The 19,389-nt window shown below is 37.7% G+C and overlaps 1 protein-coding gene across 12 annotated transcripts; it reads left to right on the top strand.

Annotated features, from left to right (window-relative positions):
• Positions 1 to 11,192: 11,192 nt before the first annotated feature.
• On the top strand, positions 11,193 to 13,803 carry LOC112194897. Of its 12 annotated transcripts, none has more exons than XR_002934187.2 (6): positions 11,193 to 11,452; positions 11,692 to 11,796; positions 11,996 to 12,051; positions 13,280 to 13,342; positions 13,455 to 13,507; positions 13,584 to 13,742. XR_002934187.2 is itself a non-coding variant. In XM_024335149.2 (4 exons), the coding sequence occupies exons 1-4, from the start codon at positions 11,294 to 11,296 to the stop codon at positions 13,783 to 13,785; spliced, it is 477 nt and encodes a 158-aa protein (XP_024190917.1). In that variant the 5' UTR covers positions 11,193 to 11,293; the 3' UTR covers positions 13,786 to 13,803. The 12 variants fall into 12 exon arrangements, 1 of the variants encoding a protein (XP_024190917.1); XR_002934186.2 differs by adding an exon at positions 12,742 to 12,782 and having other exon boundaries at positions 13,455 to 13,742; XR_002934183.2 differs by having other exon boundaries at positions 11,996 to 12,585.
• The last annotated feature ends 5,586 nt before the right edge of the window (positions 13,804 to 19,389 follow it).

Raw genomic sequence — 19,389 nt, 5'->3', positions numbered from 1 at the left:
AGGAATGGGGAGGAGCTGTGTGAGGATTTGGTAGTTGAGAATGGGAATGGGAATAGGGAATAGGGAATTTGGGTTAAGAGTAAGGGGGAGAGTGAAAAGGGTGTGTTTTGGAGGTGAAGTGTAACACCAGAGATGGGGAAATGGCTTGAAATGCAGAGAGGTTGGTCTTGTGGGATTTCAATGAGTTTTGATCGAAGACTGATAGTCTGATACTGGGTTTTACAGGGTTATGAGGGGGTTGATTTTTGTGTCGAATTACGAGTGGATTTCCTGCTTGGCTGAGAGTGATTTTGTGATGCCATGGCTGGAAGAATGATTAATAATGTCAGGTCTGGGGTTCAATATGGTAGATACTGGTCTGATGTGATGTCGAACAGAAGAATAAAAAATTTTAAAAAAAATTAAAGAATGAGAAAGTCAGGGGTATTATAGTAATTTTATCATTAAAAATGTGGAGTTAACGGAGGATTTGGATGGAGAATTACGGAATGGACCTATTGGATGTAAAATTGAAAGAATAAGGAGTAAAAGTGTCAAATTAAAAGGCGAGAGACTGAATTGTTTTTTCCGTGAAAATTCAAGGAGTAAACAGTATTTAGTCTTTTTTTTTTTTGCCTTCTTTTCTTAACTCTGATTTAGTGTCAAAAAAAGTAATACCAACATTGATGACACGTGGTAATCTTGGACCACAAATATTTACATGCGAATAACTTTGGTACCTTAATAGGACATAAAGAGCATATTTTATTATACAGGGGCGAAGCCACGTTGGAACTCGTGGAACTCGTGCCCCACTGGATTTTTTTTTTTTTTTAATTTCTCTACGGATTACTGAATAAGTAGTGTTTGAGTATTCATTAAATGAATGCCAATTTGGTGTAGTGGCACTGCCTTATTTTTCCGCTACTTATGCAACTGCAGGTCTCAGGTTCAAGACCTTTTGCAGCATTAGACTAAGTATTGTTTTTAATTTCTTGCCTTTAATTTATGGCTCGGCCACTGGTACCACCGTACCAGTAAAAGAAAAACATTGTTTCGCTCATTAAAACATTGTTCATATTGACAATCAAGATTCCAATTTCGCAGTTCATAGCAAATGTAACCTAAAAATCCTCAATCTTTTGCATAATGAAAAATTGAAACAACTATTCTTTTTTTCTTTTATGCGTAAGGTAGTCAATAGGTACGACTATAAACCCAGATCACATAAAAGAATGAGTCAATAGCCACCATTAGCAAAATAGAGATATACCCAGTAAAGCAAAATTAAAAACAACAACATAGAGAGCAAAAATCGCCCCAAGGTTAAGGGTAAATGTAATGTTCTAAATGCTGCTCTTATTTGCACGAACCAGCACAACAAAGCAACTTTAAATTAATGCAACATGCAATTCCAATTCTACACTGACTTCACCACATGTTTTGTTGTATTTTATAGGACTAAATTCAGTTTGCCCCCTTAAACTTTGGGGCAAACATCAATTTGGTTCCTGAATTTTTTTTTTTAATCATGATGGTCCTCACACTTCTATTTTTCATCACGCACGTTCAAAATTCAAATTTGTCTCCAAACATGACGTCAGATGGCTGAGCTGGACCCGACAGCATGGCCAACTTTTCAGACTTCGAAGGGCATAATGGACATTTAAACTCAATAATCTCAAAAAATAAAATTAATAAATAATAAACCCCATAATTCTTTCAAAAAAAAAAAAACCTGAATATATGGGGCTTGCTCAAATCGACATTTTCTGTCCCTTGGATCAAATCCAGTTCCTCTGTCCTCACTTCTCTTCTCCCCAGCCGACGATGCCTCTTCTCTTCTCTCCTACACTTGAAAATTGCAGAAATCTTGTTCTCTTATCCGGGAGAAGGACCGTTCAATCTGGGTAGTTGGAGTCGTTGTCGACAAAGATGACTTGCCGGAGCTAGGTTCCAGCGAGTTAGGCCTATGCTTGGCTCTGTTCGGTGAGTGGAATTTTGTAGTCCGAGGTGGTGGTGTAGGCAGACATGGTTTTAAAGAACAAGAAGACAAAGATGAAGAATATGAAGGTCTCCCGCCTCCCATGCATCTTTCTAATCTGATCGTGTTCCTCACTTTCTTGAATTTCACTATGAGTGTGCAAATGTGAAATGTGTAGCGGTGGTGCTCTGTTTGTTTTGGTCTCATATCCATCCTCGTCTGCCTCTCCTCCAATCTCGTTGACCTCTTCATCCTCATAAAACTCAAATTCGAGTCAACTCCAATTGACACCCACCGATGATGACACCCACCTCAAAAATCTCAAAAACTCCCCCAATCGATTTTCAAGGTAACCCATTTCTAAAGCTTTCATCTTTCTCTTTTGGGTTTCTTTCATTTTGGCTAAAGTTTCAATCTTTGGTTCAGTTTTTTTTTTTTTTTTTGTGCGCAGGTTAGCTCAGTTATGAAATCTGGGTTCTGGATCTTTGTGGACTTTGCCAGTGGCTGAGTTGACTTGCCGGCGTGTTACTTATTGGAGGTAGAGGAAAAATCTAGTTTTAATGGTAAAGGCAAATTGAATTTTGGGTTTGATGATTTGGGTGGTGAAGTGAAATTTGGTTTTGACGGGTTGGATGGTGGTTGGGATGCCTATGGAGCGTACAGAGAGAGTGGGTTTGGGGAGATTCAGAGATGAGGGAGAGGAGAGATAGTGTGTAGTCAGAGACTAGTTTTGATGGTGAAGAGGATTGAGAGTGGGAAGTGAAGTACGAGAGGAGGGTTGGGTTGCATTCATGGTGGGGGTTGAGCGGAGCTGTGAAGAAATCTGGATTTTTGGGGTTAGAGAGAGGGTTGTGGGATTTAGGAGGTGAGGAGAGATGAGAGGAGGGTAGTTTGGACATTTCATCTAAAATTAGGGAACAAGTCTGAAAAGTGGGTCATGCTGTAGAGTCCAGCTCAGCATCTGACGTCATGTTTGGATACAAATTTAAATTTTAGACGTGCGTAATGAAAAATAGAAGTGTAAGGACTATCGTGATTAAAAAAAAAAGTCATGGACCAAACTAATGTTTGTCCTAAAGTTTGAGGGAGCAAACTAAATTTAGTCCTATTTTATATCTCTTAATACCTTGAAGTCTTGAACCACCGCAAACTTGAAACTCAGTTTCCTAATAAACAGAAGTAAATAAATGTGAGTAATCGGATCTAGGAAGTGATATTTGAAATAAACAAAAGTTGGGAACTTGTTAAAACAACCTTTGTAAGAAATTGTAACTGAAATAAACTGAGTAAAAAATAACCAAATTGTGGCTACAATATCATACCCTCATAGTCCATTCATCAAGCACATGTAAGTCTAGCTAAAGCAGGCTCGATCTCAAAGTTCCAAATCCAATGCCAATGGCAGGACCTAAAGTCACAAACTTTAATCACTAAAGCTTAAAAATACTAAAACCCCTAACTAAAAGCAACAAAAGAAACAATTTTGCAAAGATGGGTATCTCAGATGAAGATGCAGTCAAACTATTCATGAAGATTAGTTCTTTACAATAAAGTAAAGGTCAAAGAAGCAAAATTCAGGGACTCACTCAAAAAGGGGAAGGCTCAACAAATAGAGCAATGCAGCGGGGCCTAGAGTTGATCTTCGGTTCTACATAAGGGGGAGGTCTCTCTTCCTCTTCTTCATGCCCAACTTCTGTAATCATCATATTGCTTGCTCTAACCCCAAATTTTCTACTTTTTGAGTAGTCAGAGCAAGCTTTATGGGCAATACGCAATCAACTGTGGAGCTGAACTAAAACACGTTATAGAAGAAGTCAGACAAAGCAATTTGCTTAAGCTGACAGATGGACGAATAGTTTTCATCAAACACATGGCAAGCAACTATCAGCCTTCTCCTGAACAACAGAAGCAGGCAAAAGACTATGGCCACAGATGTTACTCAGTTGGACATCCCATTGATGATGGCAACAGAGATTGAAGAAATCTCATATTTACTGTGCCAATAAGAAGTTAATTCCAACTCAAACCCGAGTTTAGGATTAGACGACATGGATTATCAAAATCTAGAAAAAGTTATGGAAGTGTAATGGACCCACACGACACTTCTAGCAGAAACGACAACAGATAAAAAGTCTTTGGTCGCTTCGAAGGCGGTAGAAGTTTGTAGATAACGTTAGGTGTCACTTTGACCTAACCATGGTTGGTGTCTTGATAATTTGTAATCCTAGTTAGGACAATTTTGTAATCATAGTTAGTTAACTAGAGCTAATTTTCAATTGTATACGTAGGACTCATTGTTGTGAGAAGAGGATCATCGATCCCTTCACCTCTTTAGCTTCATTGTAGTTATAAAAACTTTCCTTCTTTGTCTATACCTCTGTAAGAAATTTCTAGCTACATCAATAAAAAAGTTCCTTTGTGTAATTGGTATCAGAGCTAGCTTACCAAGTTTTTATCCTTTTTGTATATATCCTACGAAGCTTGAAGGCTTGAGCAAACTCAAGTACAAGTTTCATCCTTGTGCATATCCATGTAGCTTACCAAGTTTCATCCTTGTTCACACACACATATCTGCTCTAAAGTCCTAATCCTATAATGCAACCCTCCAAGCGCATGAAGTGGTGAATTATTTCGAGCTTGCTACTTGCAAATTCAGTTTCCAAGAACAAGCATCTTATTGCTTCAAGTTTACTGCATCATGTATATTTTTTCCAATCCATTCAAGTTGAGACGGACACAGTATAGGATGATTGGGGGTTGTGGCCCCAGTGCAATTTTGGCTTTTATCAGTTGGGGTTCACCATTTTTGTTCAGCTTCGCCCCCATGACTAGAAAATCATGCAATCAAGTCAAAGCAAACAAACAACACAAAAATGTAAAGGACAACAAACAAAGTGTAAGTTACAGTGAGATTGGACAGAGAAAAACCAATACTCAATTGGCAGGATCAATGCAGTACCACAAAGATTGCCCACATTAAAAGACCCATGACAATTTGCCAAACAAATATGTAGAACCAAAAGAAAGAAAGCACTGAGAAAGATCGCAATTGGAATTCCAAAAATATGATAATTGCATGGCATCTATGTGAAAAAAGATTGGAATGGTTCAACATCAAATTGAAAAATGGAACAAGGATGATAGACAAATTTTTGGTTGTGATCAGAGGTAAAGGCGGTGGGTTGGTGGCGGTTTATGGTGGGGAAGAGACGAGAGAGAGAGAGAGAGAGAGAGAGAGAGAGAGAGAGAGAGAGAGAGAGAGATTTTTTTTTGATTGAAAAGAAAACTTTTATTAAATCAACTGATAATACAGCAATTGGGAAAAGCTGTTCTCAAAGAGAACCCCCAGAAACTAAAACAATAGCTTTCATCAAACAATTAATTCAAGAAGCCAAGGAGGCCCAACTTCTTGGCAAAACACAGTGTGCACCATCTTTAGACTTCTTCGAGCAATGGCATGAGCAATTTCATTGTTCCTCTTACGTATATGCTTCCAGGTAACTACCTCAAACTCTAGCATCAATCGTCGAACTGCATCAAGTACTCCTCCAATGTCACTTAAATCAAGTCCCTAGTGCCCTAGTGCATTAATCACATTTGCAGCATCACCAATAATTACCAACCTGCTTACACCTAAATGCTTACACAATTTAAGGCCATGCCATAACGCTAAAGCCTCAATCATGGGTATTGCAGTTGCCCCCTTCAAGCACCTTCCTTCATCAATCACTAATCCTCCCAACCCCACACGTCCTGCATCCATGTCAGAAGCCCCATCAAAATACAATTTTACGCCCTGTGCATTAGCCCCCTTTCCAATAGACTCATCCTGAGCATCCAAACCTAAGCTGCTACCTGCCAGTCCTCCATTTTTCTTCAAGGCTACACTAACAAATTCACGCTGCCACTCTACACTTCTATCCACAATCTGCTACGGTTCTAATCCCTTTTTACCATGAAACACCTCATTCCTATCCTTCCATATCCACCAACAAATTAAAGTAAACAATTCCAGTTCTCGTGGCTCACCACAATCAGCCACAAGGGAAAACAAGTCTGTAAAGCATGCCATTCTCCAGGTCTTAACAACCCCCTTTAACCAACTAACCTTCCATACCTTCCTAACTACAGGACAATCCCACAGACATTGAATAATGGATTCCTCCACACCGCCGACAACCTCTATGAGGGCTAATCTTGCGTTTAAACAAACGCTCAGCACAAGGTAGAAAAGCATGGGAAGCCCTCCACAAGAAAAACTTGACCTTGTTCGAAATCGAAAGATTCCACATGAGACTCCAAATATTAATGGAGTTTGAATTAGCATGCCCACTACCACTAGTCGATCCCCTCTCCATCCTTCTTAACTCCATCCCAAACCAATATCCAGATTTAACGGAGTACCGCCCATCATCATTAAAATGGCACACAGCCACATCTCCCTCAGTCCTTTCACATAACGGAATTGATACAATTTTATCCACATCCACAGGTAAGAAATGATACAATTGATAACTTTAAACGTTCAGGGAGCCCGGCAGCCATTTTATCCTCCCATATTCTGATTGTTTCCCCCGTACCAATCCTCCATCTAAAGAAGGCTTAGCACCCAAACCCGCAGCAGCCCAGTCTCCCCCATATACATACTTAGAGAGAGAGAGTTTTAATATGTATGATCTAACCTTTTTTTACGTGTAAATTCAAGTAAAAAAAAAAAAGAAGACAAACACACGCATCACGCGGTCTATTACCTAGTGTTCATCTATTTACTTAGTGATGCTTGCCTCTTTAGCACAACATCAAAAGACCAACCAAAGACTAGAGACCTTATTTCTAACGCCATCTTTTGAACATTTCTTTGCTTGTTGATTGAATCATATAACTATCAATCTGCATTAACTAAACAAGCATCAGGAATCAACAGGGAATATGAAAACAATATACCAACACAATGGGCGATAATGAACAGGGAATCAACAAGTGCCAACACAAGTTACTTGGTCCACTGATCAGGGTTTAGATATATAAATTGACCTACTACTAGACACAATATGAACACATCGGGAAATATCCTGATCATTACACACGCTAGTGTGAAATTTAGTTAAATTGGCAAAGACACCCCAACAATAAAATTTATATGCGAATGCACGTTTAGGATTCAGGATTAGATTGAGGGGAACATCCAATGCGCCTGATAAAAATAGAATTGAAAGAAGCACCATTGCAGAGTATGCACTGCAATTGTGATCAAGTAGCGACATAAATTACAATAAGCAATCAACTTTAAATCAAACATCAACTAGCATCGGAACTATCTAAAGTCGCCACTGAAACTTAAAATTCCAACTACAATCATCTCATAAGCTATGGTTTCTTCTTACACTAAGTTAATGAATCTCCTGAAGTACCACAATTGAGTGCATTGACGAAAGGAGATTCGAAATAGTTTTCTTAGTGTACTATGAGATTTGTAGTTGTGTAGGCTCGTAAAATTCAAATGAGCATCATTGTACTAGTGAATAGTACTCGTATTCCCTTACCTGTTTAACCACTGATTTAGTAGGGTACAAGCATATAGGGTTTATTTGTATGTGCCGTTCTGGCTTTGGGATTAAATGAAATCTCTATTACTCTGTCAAAAAAAAAAAATCAATAATGATTTGTTAATTGATATGATCAAAATTGGGGATTTGTATTGAACCAACATAATAAAGGAGCCAAGGAGGAGAATCGCTCGCTGGAGTGAGGGAGGGAGAGAGAGAGTTTAAGTAAAAAGAAGAAAAATAATAAAGCTGTTAATAAGCAATAATTAGAGGTATATTTGGAAGAAATGAAATTCAGCTTTGACAAAATTAATATTATGGTTTTGAGTGACAAAAGAGGACACATAGCGGTTAATAAATGGGGAAGGTTACTAACATTTCTCATTCTGAAATCTCACCAACGGGTAGTCCATGACAAAGCCATTGGGTGCCCTCATCATTCAGCTTTGTGAATTCTATCAAAAATGTTGTTTTGTTCCTCATGACTAATACCAGCACCACTCGACTTGACTTAGAATCAATGGACAAACTTTGCTTTATCCAATAACAAGATGGGAGCAATGTGTATGTACGTCAACCTTATATGGAGGTTAATTCCCAACTTGAGTCGAAGCATGGTAAAATACCCCATGTTTAATCCAATTAGCCTAACTAATCCATATTGCAGCTTATTACCATTCGATCTAGTAACATAAGTCTCTCATTTTTAAGTGGAAGGTTGTGAAATTGCTTCACGAAATGCTAGTTGTAATTATCATAGATATAAAAACTAGAAAATGGGTGGAGAATGTACAAGGAGGGCAAAACTATTTCATCCATGCTTCTTCAACATATGTTGCAGGTTTTCTTTCCTAGTTTGATTAGGTTTTCTATTTTTATTTTGATTAGAACTTCTTTTTTTGACTTATAGTTGTTACGTTAGCAAGTTGATAACACACCCACCCAGTCAAGATTCGGACTGAGGTTCACGAGAGTATCTCAGTAAAGTCAGACTAATCTCCCACTGTAGGCACACGAACTTGAAGGCCCCTCAAACCTTGCTGGTCACAAACTAGTGGGAGTTGAGACTCAAACTCCAAACATGAGGAGTTCCATACTAGGTAGCTCGACCAACTTTACTACATGCGCCAAGTGGTTTTGATTAGGACTTCTATTCCACATAGATTATGTTTAGTCATAATATCGTCTATAAATACCTACCTTCAAGATAGAAGAGAAGAAGAAACAAGATTTTGATTTCCGATTGCACCAACGAAAACCAGAAGCCGATTTCTACCGAGAAGACCAAAACACAGACAGACCAATACCGAGAGAAAGAGGTGTTCTGTGATGGAGATGCTATGGACATGGCTTTTTTGAGTATCTCCTTCATCTTAACTCTCTTATGCCTTGTGGGTTATCAGCTTTTGTGCCTAATGGACCTCGAGGACGATTACATCAACTCATATGATTCATCATCTCGGATAAACCGTACTGTTTTGCCAGAGTTTATCGTTCAAGGAGTTTTCTGCGTCATTCTTTTTATAACGAGACATTGATTTATGCTTCCATTGGCTCTCCCGCACCTATATTATAATGTCAATTCGTACATGAAGGGGCGGCACTTGGCAGATGTGACTGAGATCTACAACCTGCTGAGCTGGGAGAAAAAACAACGCATCTTCAAGATTGCCTATCTGTTCATCCTGGCCATCCTCTCTCTATTCGGGTTGTTTTGGAGCATTGCAGATGAATAAGATAATCATGCACTGTTGCTCCCACTGAGCACTATCATTGTTTTTATGAAGGAGCCATAGAAGAGATGGTCTCGTGTGGTTTTGAATCAGTACTTGTGCAAACTCAGCCTGATTTTGACACACCTAGCTTGCTGATTTCTCATTTGATTTTGTGTTGGTAGGTAGATGCTCCACCTATTGTATGTAAATTACTTGCACTCGTTGACTTTATATATGGACAACTTCTTTCCATCATTTACAATGTCAAGCATTATAATCTTTTAATGGTTGCAAATGGGCGAATGGCACTGCCTCATAGTGATTCAGAAGTTCGTGACATAATAAAATTATGGGATTTTCAATTTATTTATTTTATTATTATTATTATTATTTTTTTTTTTCTATAAAAGGAGAGAAGAACATTGTACGTCGTGACTACTCGATCTCATTCACCCCAGTATAATTTAGGAAGAGATCATAAATCAAAGTTATTGTCAACTGCTGCAAGATAATAGCATAATATTCATGTCTCTACGATTAGGGATGACATTTGTACCCATTGGGTATTACCCACCCAATAATAATTTGTGGGTAATACCCATCAAATAATTAGCAGGTGTGAGTATTTACCCACCCATTTCTAAATGGGTAAAACCCATACGCACCCATTTACCCATTTTTAAAATGGACAGTTTTTTTTTTTTATAAATACTTGCTACTATTTTTTTTAATTTCCGTAAAATATTTTTTTAAATACTCGCCGTAGAGACCTATGGGTACATGTCAATCAAATATTTATTTCCGTAAAACAATTTTCACAACTTGGCAATTAAATGTAAAATAATAAAATTCGGATCGTAAATGAACTATCCTCACAGATCGCCTTTTCACAATTATACGATGATCCAACGGTCGGATTCTCACATATCGCCTTTTGGAATCGTCTTTTCACAATTATACAATGATCCAACGGTCAGATTTTCATGGATCGCCGATAATCCAACGGTCGAATTTTCAAGGATCGCCTTTTGGAATCGTCTTTTCCCAATTATACTATAATCCAACGGTCGAATTTTCACGGATCGCCTTTTGAAATCGTCTTTTCACAATTATACGATGATCCAACGGTCAGATTTTCACGGATCGCCTTTTGGAATCGTCTTTTCCCAATTATACGATGATCCAACGGTTTGATTTTCACGGATCCCCTTTCGGAATCGTCTTTTCATAATTATACGATGATCCAACGGCCAGATCCTCACAGATGGCCTTTTGGAATCGTCTTTTCACAATTATATGATGATCCAACGGTCAGATTCTCACGGATCTCCCTTAAGATCATCCACTCAAAATTATACGAAGATCCAACGGTCAGATCCTCATGGATCGCCCTTAGGATCATCCTCTCAAAATTATATGAAGATCCAACGGTCAGATCCTCACGGATCCCTCTTAAGATCATCCTCTCAAAATTATATGAAGATCCAACGGTCAGATCCACACGGATCGCTCTTAGGATCATCCTCTCAAAATTATACGATGATCCAACGGTCGGTTCCTGATAGATCACCTTTTGAACCAACTTTTCACAATTATACTATGATCCAACGGTCAGATCCTCATTCGAGACCACACAAAGTCGTCAGAACACCCCATATAGGTTTTCAGTTTTTTTTTTTTTTTTAGAGTAAGAAAATTATAAAAATGCCCCATATGTTGGTTGAAAAATAATAGTTCTCAATTAAAAAAAAAATTTGGGTGTGGTCTACAATTTTATATGAGTATTTGGGTAAATTTGGGTACCCACGGGTATACCCATAACCCACCCATTTTTATACGGGTATTTTGTAATTACCCATACCCATAAACTATGGGTATGGGTAATTACCCGCGGGTACCCGTACCCGTGAAGAGAGAGAGGTGTAACAAATACCCAAAAGGAATAATTACCCGCGGGTACCCGTACCCGTGGGTTTTAATGCCATCCCTACTCCCTCTCTCTCTCTCCTCTCTCTCTCTCTCTCACACACACACACATATTAAGATCAGAAGGATTTGTCATACACCAAATGCCGCCGGCGACGGAGGAACCTAACAAGACGGCGTCCTCGACAAGATTTATGAGTTCTCGGCCTCGCACATCTTCGATTTCATCAAGGACGAGACCGATGATGACAAGATCAAGGCCGAGCTATGGTTTGACTCCGCCACAGCCTACGCCCCTTCCCGTACGATTCCCCATCCCTCTTCTCTTTTCTTTATTCTTCAGTTCGTCAATTTCTCAGATCTGTTTTTGTATTGGATTCCATTTTCTTTCCAAATTAGAGATGATTGATGGTTTAGTTATGCTTTCATCTATGATTTTACCTTTCTTAATATGATTTCTTGATTTCTTTGGTCCATAAGGACACTGACAAGGTTTTGATTAACAAGGTTTTGATTATTTTTGGCCAAACTGTTTGTGCAGCCTTCATGCCTAGAATCAAGATTGGTGGCATCAGTTTTATTGGGTTTTCAATCTTATTAATTTCAAGAATCGAAGTGATATGGGTTTTACCACGATCTCATCTTGGTACTGTCCTATGACTCTTCTCTATTTGCTTCATTGATTTAGTCTCTTAATTGAGTGTTCTTAGTTTGAGATATGCTGGGTTTGCGATATCATACTGTCAATAACGAAAGTTTTACACCTTGACTGCGTGCGAGAACTGATATTGTCAAATTGATATTTGTTCATGTGAAAATTCACTTTTCATATTATTTATCTGCAGATTGAAGGTGGTAGTGGACCCAATTCTCTATGCTCAACGATATGGGTAGATTGAAGGTGGTAGTGGCCTTCAAATCTGGGTTCTTATATAATATATTCTACTATAAATGGGTTCTAAAGGAGCTAATATTGAATGTGGATTTTAATATTTTTAAAAGATTATGGGACTTTCTAGTTCCTATGCCTCTTTCCTAATCAAATAGATTATTTAGTTTCTGCTGAGTTGTTCAAGTTGTTGTCTCGAGTAAGCCATTCAGGCAGAGTACTTGACTTATTATTCAGTCATGGAATTTGGCTAGTTTGTAGTTATACTCTCCTTCATTAAACTGCCAGTCTAAAAGTTCAGATCATTGGTTTGTAAGCAAAACAGATAGAATGTTCATTCCTTGTGATTGATTTCGATGCTTCACTATCTAGTCCATCTCAATTTCTTTTTTTGGTTGAAACATATATGTTAAGGTCCTTTGTTGATTTTCAGTAGCTTAGATTATTTTGAAGGATGAAACAGCCTAGCCTGGTTCTTGATTGCTTTTGAAGAATATGGTAATTTCAGAGAACACCAAGATACCAATGATGATCAAGATTACCATTGTGGGTCTTTACCTTCTCAGTTTCCATTATTATATGTAGGATAATCTCCAGTTTGTTTTTTTTTTTCCTCCATAGAGATTGATAAGTGCTGCATATGCTAATATACTTGGGCTCTTATTAGCCGCTAGCTTCTCAAACTATTGTTGTTCTTAGCAGAATATGGATTGCAGTAAACTAAGCTGCCATCTATTCTCAAGGTGCAGACTTCACCAAAATTGGACCTAAAGTTGCAGTCATGATGATGTTTACTTTCATAATTTAATCAGTTGCTTAAAATTCCATGAATGAACTTTGCATATTCATCGATAAAAAAAGATTACATGAATGAACTTTGCATCTTGTAAATAGACCCGTATTGCTTTTGTTTTGGTGCTTTTGGTTTGAATGTAAAAGCCTCCCCTTTTTTATTTGCAAAGAAACAAATAAACTAGCTTTTATTAATTTGGCTTCTTTTGTCTTTTCTTCTTTGTGGTATCATCACACTCCTACACACTTCTTCTTTTGTTTTTTTGGTTCTGCACCTTATTTGCATCATGACACATTGCACCCAAGAAACATAGTTGTCATCCTTTTAGGCAGTCTCTTTAATTGTTTTGGCCTTCTGCAAATATAAAGACTAAGTGCGTCAATTTTATCTTGGAGTTGGCTGCTACAAAGTTTGTATTTAATCTTGACAAATTTGTTTGCTGTGCAGGTTCAAGTAGGAGCAGTGTTTGTAGTCACAGTAGTATCAAACTGTCGAAGCTTTATTTTAAAGGTGAGCTTATTCTCCAAGTGCCAGTTCTGGCTTCATCTTGTTTGCACACGAAAGTTTAGAGTCTGCTGCAAAATTGTATTTATTTTGACAACCTCTCTCCCTGATTATGCAGGTGCAAACGAGAACAGAAGCCGAGTATCAAAGCTTCGGGATTCAAACTGAAGGGTGAGGCTTTTTTTCATCTTGCAAATAGACCTGATATTATCAGAGAAGATTACATGAATGAACTTTGCATCTCCAGGAAGAAGACGGTGAGGAACACAATGCCAAGCGTCAAAAGACTAAACATTTATACAAGTCCAAATATTGTTCATTGTAGTTTTATTGCTTTCTTTCGATGCTATTGTATCGCCCCATGTACTCAGTTTCATTTAATAAAGATTGTTGTTCTTCTATACAAGAAAATGTACATCATAAGAGTCACTTTTAGAACACTCAATTAAGTAAAAACCATTGTCCAAGAGAGTTAAACACAACTAAAATGATAGCAAAAATTGTTGTTGAAGCCATCTTAGCACAACAACACTACATCAAAAACCATTGTCCAATAAAAACTCAAACAACAGTTATTTAGAGAGACCTATAGTCTCAAAAGCAGACAGCCAACGCCATTTTCATCAGCCTATTGTGTTGTTTAAATCCAGTCAACAGATAAAAACTAGTCCTTTGATGTAGAAGCTTCATAGAGACAACAGTAAGCATATATGGCGCTGTTGTTCTTTCTGGTGTTTAGACAACAGTCATGTAAGCAACTGCTCTTGTGCAAACTTTACTCAGACGACAGTTTTCTGCTGTTGTCTGATAATTCCATCAGACGGCACAGGCTTTAACAACAGCACTGAACTTCATCAGACGACAGTCCAAAACTGTCGTCTGATGCCATTATTGTTGTAGTGGAAGCTAGCAAATCTATTATGAATATACATGAACATCATGATGATTACCATCTACAAGAGCTAGCTAGCCCTTTTTCAATCTGTCAGGAAGATGATTTTATATATAACATTGAACAGCGCTTTCATCTCCTCCATCGCCGAGCCTCCAAAAAACCCAAACTAGAGAGAAACACTTGCCCAACCACAAAAACCAAACACCAGAATTTCAAAACATACCACAATCCCAGAATCAAAACTAGCTAAACGAACCTTAAAGTCTCAATCTTTGTTTCTTCTTCTTCCTCTTCGTTCAGTTTTATGTGTTGGGTCTGTTTCACATATGTAATGCATCAGAAGAAATCAGAAGCCCAAATTGGAAAAGAAAGCACCGGCCTCTCTTCCGATTTCAACCCCATAATCTCCACCCCACCTTCCTCCCATCCTTCATCTCTCGCTTGAATCTCCCACCAATTCTCCCATTTCGCTCACTACCCATCTCTAAATGATGCCCTGATTCCTTAGACCATACCCTACAAGCAACTCCTTCTGACCCAAACTCACTCCTCTCTAGTCAAATCCCCGACTCTTTTGCAAACTCCAACCCGCCCTCAAAACCCACCTTTTTTCCCCCTCCCTGGCCGCCAAGTCCTCCTTCGTACGCTTCCTCCGCCACCTCTTGTTACTCCTCTATCTCTCTCTCCCCTTCTTCTATTTTCACATCTCTCACCCAAGTCAAATTCTATTTTGCTTAAAAATAGTGAGACTGATGCCCATAGCAAATTTATGGGTGCCCGGATTAGATTTGGACCAGAGAGTGGAGGAAAAAAAAACAATAACATTAAAGACTCAAATTACCCATTTACCCTTTATTATATGTCAGTTTACTAACGCTGTAACGGCCAACAGTGTTCTAGGTACTAATGTTGGCAGATTTGCTCATCTAAGGGACAGTGAGGGACAAATGTATCTACACCACATGTATTAAATATAAAAGCAGAAATTATAACAACTTAAAACTGTGTATTTATTTTCAGCCATCAGATTCACTTGTCCCTTAAAAATTGTCCCTTAAGTGAGCAGGTCGTGGTCCAAACTTGAGGTACCAAAGTGATATTTTTTTTTTTGTCAAGTACTAAAGTTACTAATCGGCCAAATGTCAGGTACTGTTTGCATTTTTTTTTTTTTTTCATTTTTTAACAATTTTAGATTTCAAGTTGATCCATGCTCCTATCTAACTCTAACACGTAATCGGGCTCTCTAAACTAAGCTTACAAATTAAGCTACATTTAACTCTAATACAAGTCCCTACCATCTGATATGTCTATATATTCATAATGACTTTGAGGAGAGGTACGCTGCATCTTCAATTTACTTACTTCGTGTTTCCTCAACTACCTAAAGCTCTCTTTGCTTAATTTGTTGTGAGTTCTGAAAGATATGGTAGAATTTCTCCTCACTTTTGCTGCTGAGGGAATACTGACCAAGGTGACTTCGCTTGCATGCTCAAGAATTCACTCTCGTATTGGGTTTCAAAGGAGATCTTGCATAGCTGCGTGCATTATTCCTCAAGATTCAAGCTATGCTACGAGATGTCGACCATTCACAAGTTCCGGGGGAGGCTATGGAATTGTGGGTGAAAGATCTTGAAGACATAGCTCAAGAACACGATGATGTCTTAGATGAAATTCTCCGATGCAAAGTAGAACTCCGTAACCAGATGAAGAAAAAGGTGAATAATTTCTTTTCACACAACAATCCTATTGCATTTTGCTTAAAATGGCACATAAAATTAAAAAGATCAACAAATCTTTGGTGAATTTGAACAATGAGGCAGCTGGCCGTATTGGGTTGGTTGCTAGGACATTAGCAAATGTAAGTTCTCAAGATGTTGCAATACTCGACAGGGAAACCATCTCCAGCTTTGATAGCGATGAGAAGCTCATAATTGGAAGAAAGGAGGTCAGGTCAGATTTAGTCAAAACCTTGATCTAGTCAAACTATAATGAAGAAAATTATCTTCTGGTTCTAGCTATTGTGGGATTGTTAGGTCTAGGTAAGCCAACTTTGGCTAAATCAATCTATCATGAATCTAAGATTGATAGTCACTTCTATGAAAAAATATTGGTTTGTGTACCCACCCCTTTTGAAGTGAAGACGATCTTAAGGGAAATTTTGGAATCTCTTAAACCAGAGAAAGCCGCAAATGCAAAGCAAGGACATGATTTGTAAATTCATTCGAGAAAAGTTGGAAAAGAAAAGATACCTATTAGTGCTCGATGATATTTGGAGCGAAGATCCTGAGAAATGGAAAGAGTTGAGGAGTTGTTTGTTAACGGTTAAAGATACTCAAGGAAGCAGCATCATTGTCACTACCCTTAGTGACAAAGTTGCAAAAGTCATGGAGACCCTTCCTAGGTGTGATTTGAGAAGACTATCAGATGATGAATGTTGACTCATAATGAAGGATAAAGCAGTTTCAGTTAGGAGTGCTCCTATGTCTAAAAAGCAAGAGACAACTGGTAAAGAGATTGCTAAGAAGTGTGGAGGTGTACTATTAATGGCAAGGGAAATTTTTAACAACACTACACGACAAATAGGTGACTCCGAAGTTCGGTACATTAAGTTTCAAAACAATCATTTCGGTACATGAACTTGTAATTTCGACACACTTTTAGTACATGACGTCAATAAGACCGTTAACTTTATGCCATTATTCATTTTTTCTAAGGGTAATTTAGTATTTTCTTCTCTCTCTCTGTTTCTCAGTTAGAACTCCGATCTGTAGTCTGCACTACTCTCACAAACCCAACTGACTCATGACCTCACCTTACACACTTCCAGCTAAACAAAACAAAACACAAAACCTCAAACTAACTTTGTAATGGGAACTTCCGATCACCTTCAACCCCAAAAGCTAAAATCCATACCCATTTGGGACGGAAGTCCCGATCTTTCCTTCTCCGGAGGCAATGGCAGCAACGACACCAGCGGAGGAGGTAGCTGTGATTGGAGCTGCGGAGATGAGAATGAAGAATCGAAACCATCGACGTCATCATTTCAGGATTTTGGGCTTCTGGGAATGTTTTTGAATGGATGGAGATCGAGATTCGCCGCTGATCCACAATTTCCGTTCAAGGTTTTGATGGAGGAGGTTGTCAGAGTAAGTCCTACATCGGCGACATGGCTTCCCGGCCCAATTCCGGCCTCAACAAGCTCGATTTCGTCTTCTTAACTCTTGCCGTCGTCGACAATTCACATGGGTGTGAGCAGCAATCTGAGGTACCAGACATTGAATGGGGTGGAGTATGTGTTGCGGACTGCGCCCGACTCATTCTCTCTCTCGTTCCTACTATTATTGAAGAAGCTTTGTGGCTTTATGGTTTGATTTTGATGTGATCTTGCATAACTTAGCAGTATAGGAATTGATATCTACTGTTAAAAAAAAAGAAAAAAAGTCCTCGATCCGCTGGTTTGAAGAGCTTTCTTCCTCTTCTTATACAATGAAGGAAGTAGAGAGAGTCTCTGAGAGTTAGAGAGAGAGGAGGAATGAGATAGAGAACGAGCTAATTCCTTTCTTCTTTTTTTGTCTTCTTCATCAATCCTTAAAAAGGTGAATTTACCCTTACAAATTTAACCAAAATCACATTGACTAACGATGGATGTAACGACATGTACATATTTTCGGTCGAAATTACAAGTTCATATACCAAAATGATTGTTTTGAAACTTAATGTACTGAACTTCGTAGTCACCCATTTGTCGTGTACTGTTGTTAAAAATTTTCCTATATATATATATAGATGCACATGTCATTGATATTGATGTAATAAAATATTTTTTAATCATTTTTGTATTGGACTTGAAAATATGTAAATAAGAAAGAAATAGAAATCATTAATATAGAATGGGTTATATATTGTATAACATATATACATGTTTTGAATTTTTCTTATTTCTATTATATGAAGGAGATTTGAAATTGATGATCAATTTAGAACTTTCTATTCCCATTAGATTGAGGAGTTTTCACATTCCCAATAGATAAATGGTAAATGCTCTATAAGAGGCACACCAACATGTACTACAAGTAAGACTACCAATGAATGACATATGCTAGCAGTTTATATTTGTCGAAATCATTTTTCTTTTTTCTTTTTAAGTGTGCAATGCGCTATTGATGTATCTGATTTCATAATCATTATTCATAATTTCATATGCATAAGTATTATTCATATTTTTACTTTTAAAATTATGATTCAATATTATGAAATTGAAAACCGTTAATATATTCACAATAATAAGATACCTAAGCCCATTTTTATTTTTATCAATACTTTTTAATATATAAATGGCATTTTTTTTTTCTGGTTACATAAGTGGCATATTGAAGGATCAGAGAAAAAGAAAAAGAAAAAAACGTAGAGAAGCGGGACAATAAAAAATTGAAAACATCGAAGGCGGGGAAGAAGAAAAAAAGCGCTAATATCCAAAGAAAAAAAAAGATAAAACCTAAGGAAACAGAACTCAATCTTACACAAGGTCAGTTCGCATTCTCACACTCTAATTTAGTGCCTGCATTTTGGGGTTTTCGATATTGGTGTGGTTTGGGTGATTTCACTTAAGTTCCAAGAGTAATTCACAAAAGGCCTCCACAAGATCTCTTTAGAATATACTGAGTAAGAGACATTGTTTCATTTATTTATTCACTCATTGTTTCTTAATCTGCTTATTTAGAATATACTGAGTAAAAGTCTGAAACTATTACCTTTTAACTATATATCTCTGGGTTGTATAATTTTCTGTAGGTTTGACTTGTGAAATAATTATACTGAGGCATTATCTACTTGATGATTTGATTTTCAAATTGACTGATATCGTAGGCTGTTGCTGCTAGAAGCCTGATCAACCTTGCAACAATCTTGTATATTAATTCCATTCGAGTAAGCTATTAAGTTTACCATTAATTTTTATGATATTATGTGACGCCAGGGTGCTAGTTTTATTAATGTTTTCTGGTGACATGTATATCTTTTCAGCTGCCTGCTATTGCAGCATATATCTCTTGTGCATTTTTTGGTGTTCAAGTTCTTATTGGCATCATAAAGGTCAAAAAGTTTGATGAATGGGAGCGGTTGATAACAAGGAATGCTTAATCAATTAGTGAGTAAGCTT

Source organism: Rosa chinensis, chromosome 3 (assembly GCF_002994745.2).
Source record: "Rosa chinensis cultivar Old Blush chromosome 3, RchiOBHm-V2, whole genome shotgun sequence".
NCBI classification, from domain to species: domain Eukaryota; kingdom Viridiplantae; phylum Streptophyta; class Magnoliopsida; order Rosales; family Rosaceae; genus Rosa; species Rosa chinensis.
The sequence above is the reverse complement of the archived record's forward strand: the minus strand, read 5'-3'. Positions and strand labels throughout refer to the sequence as shown.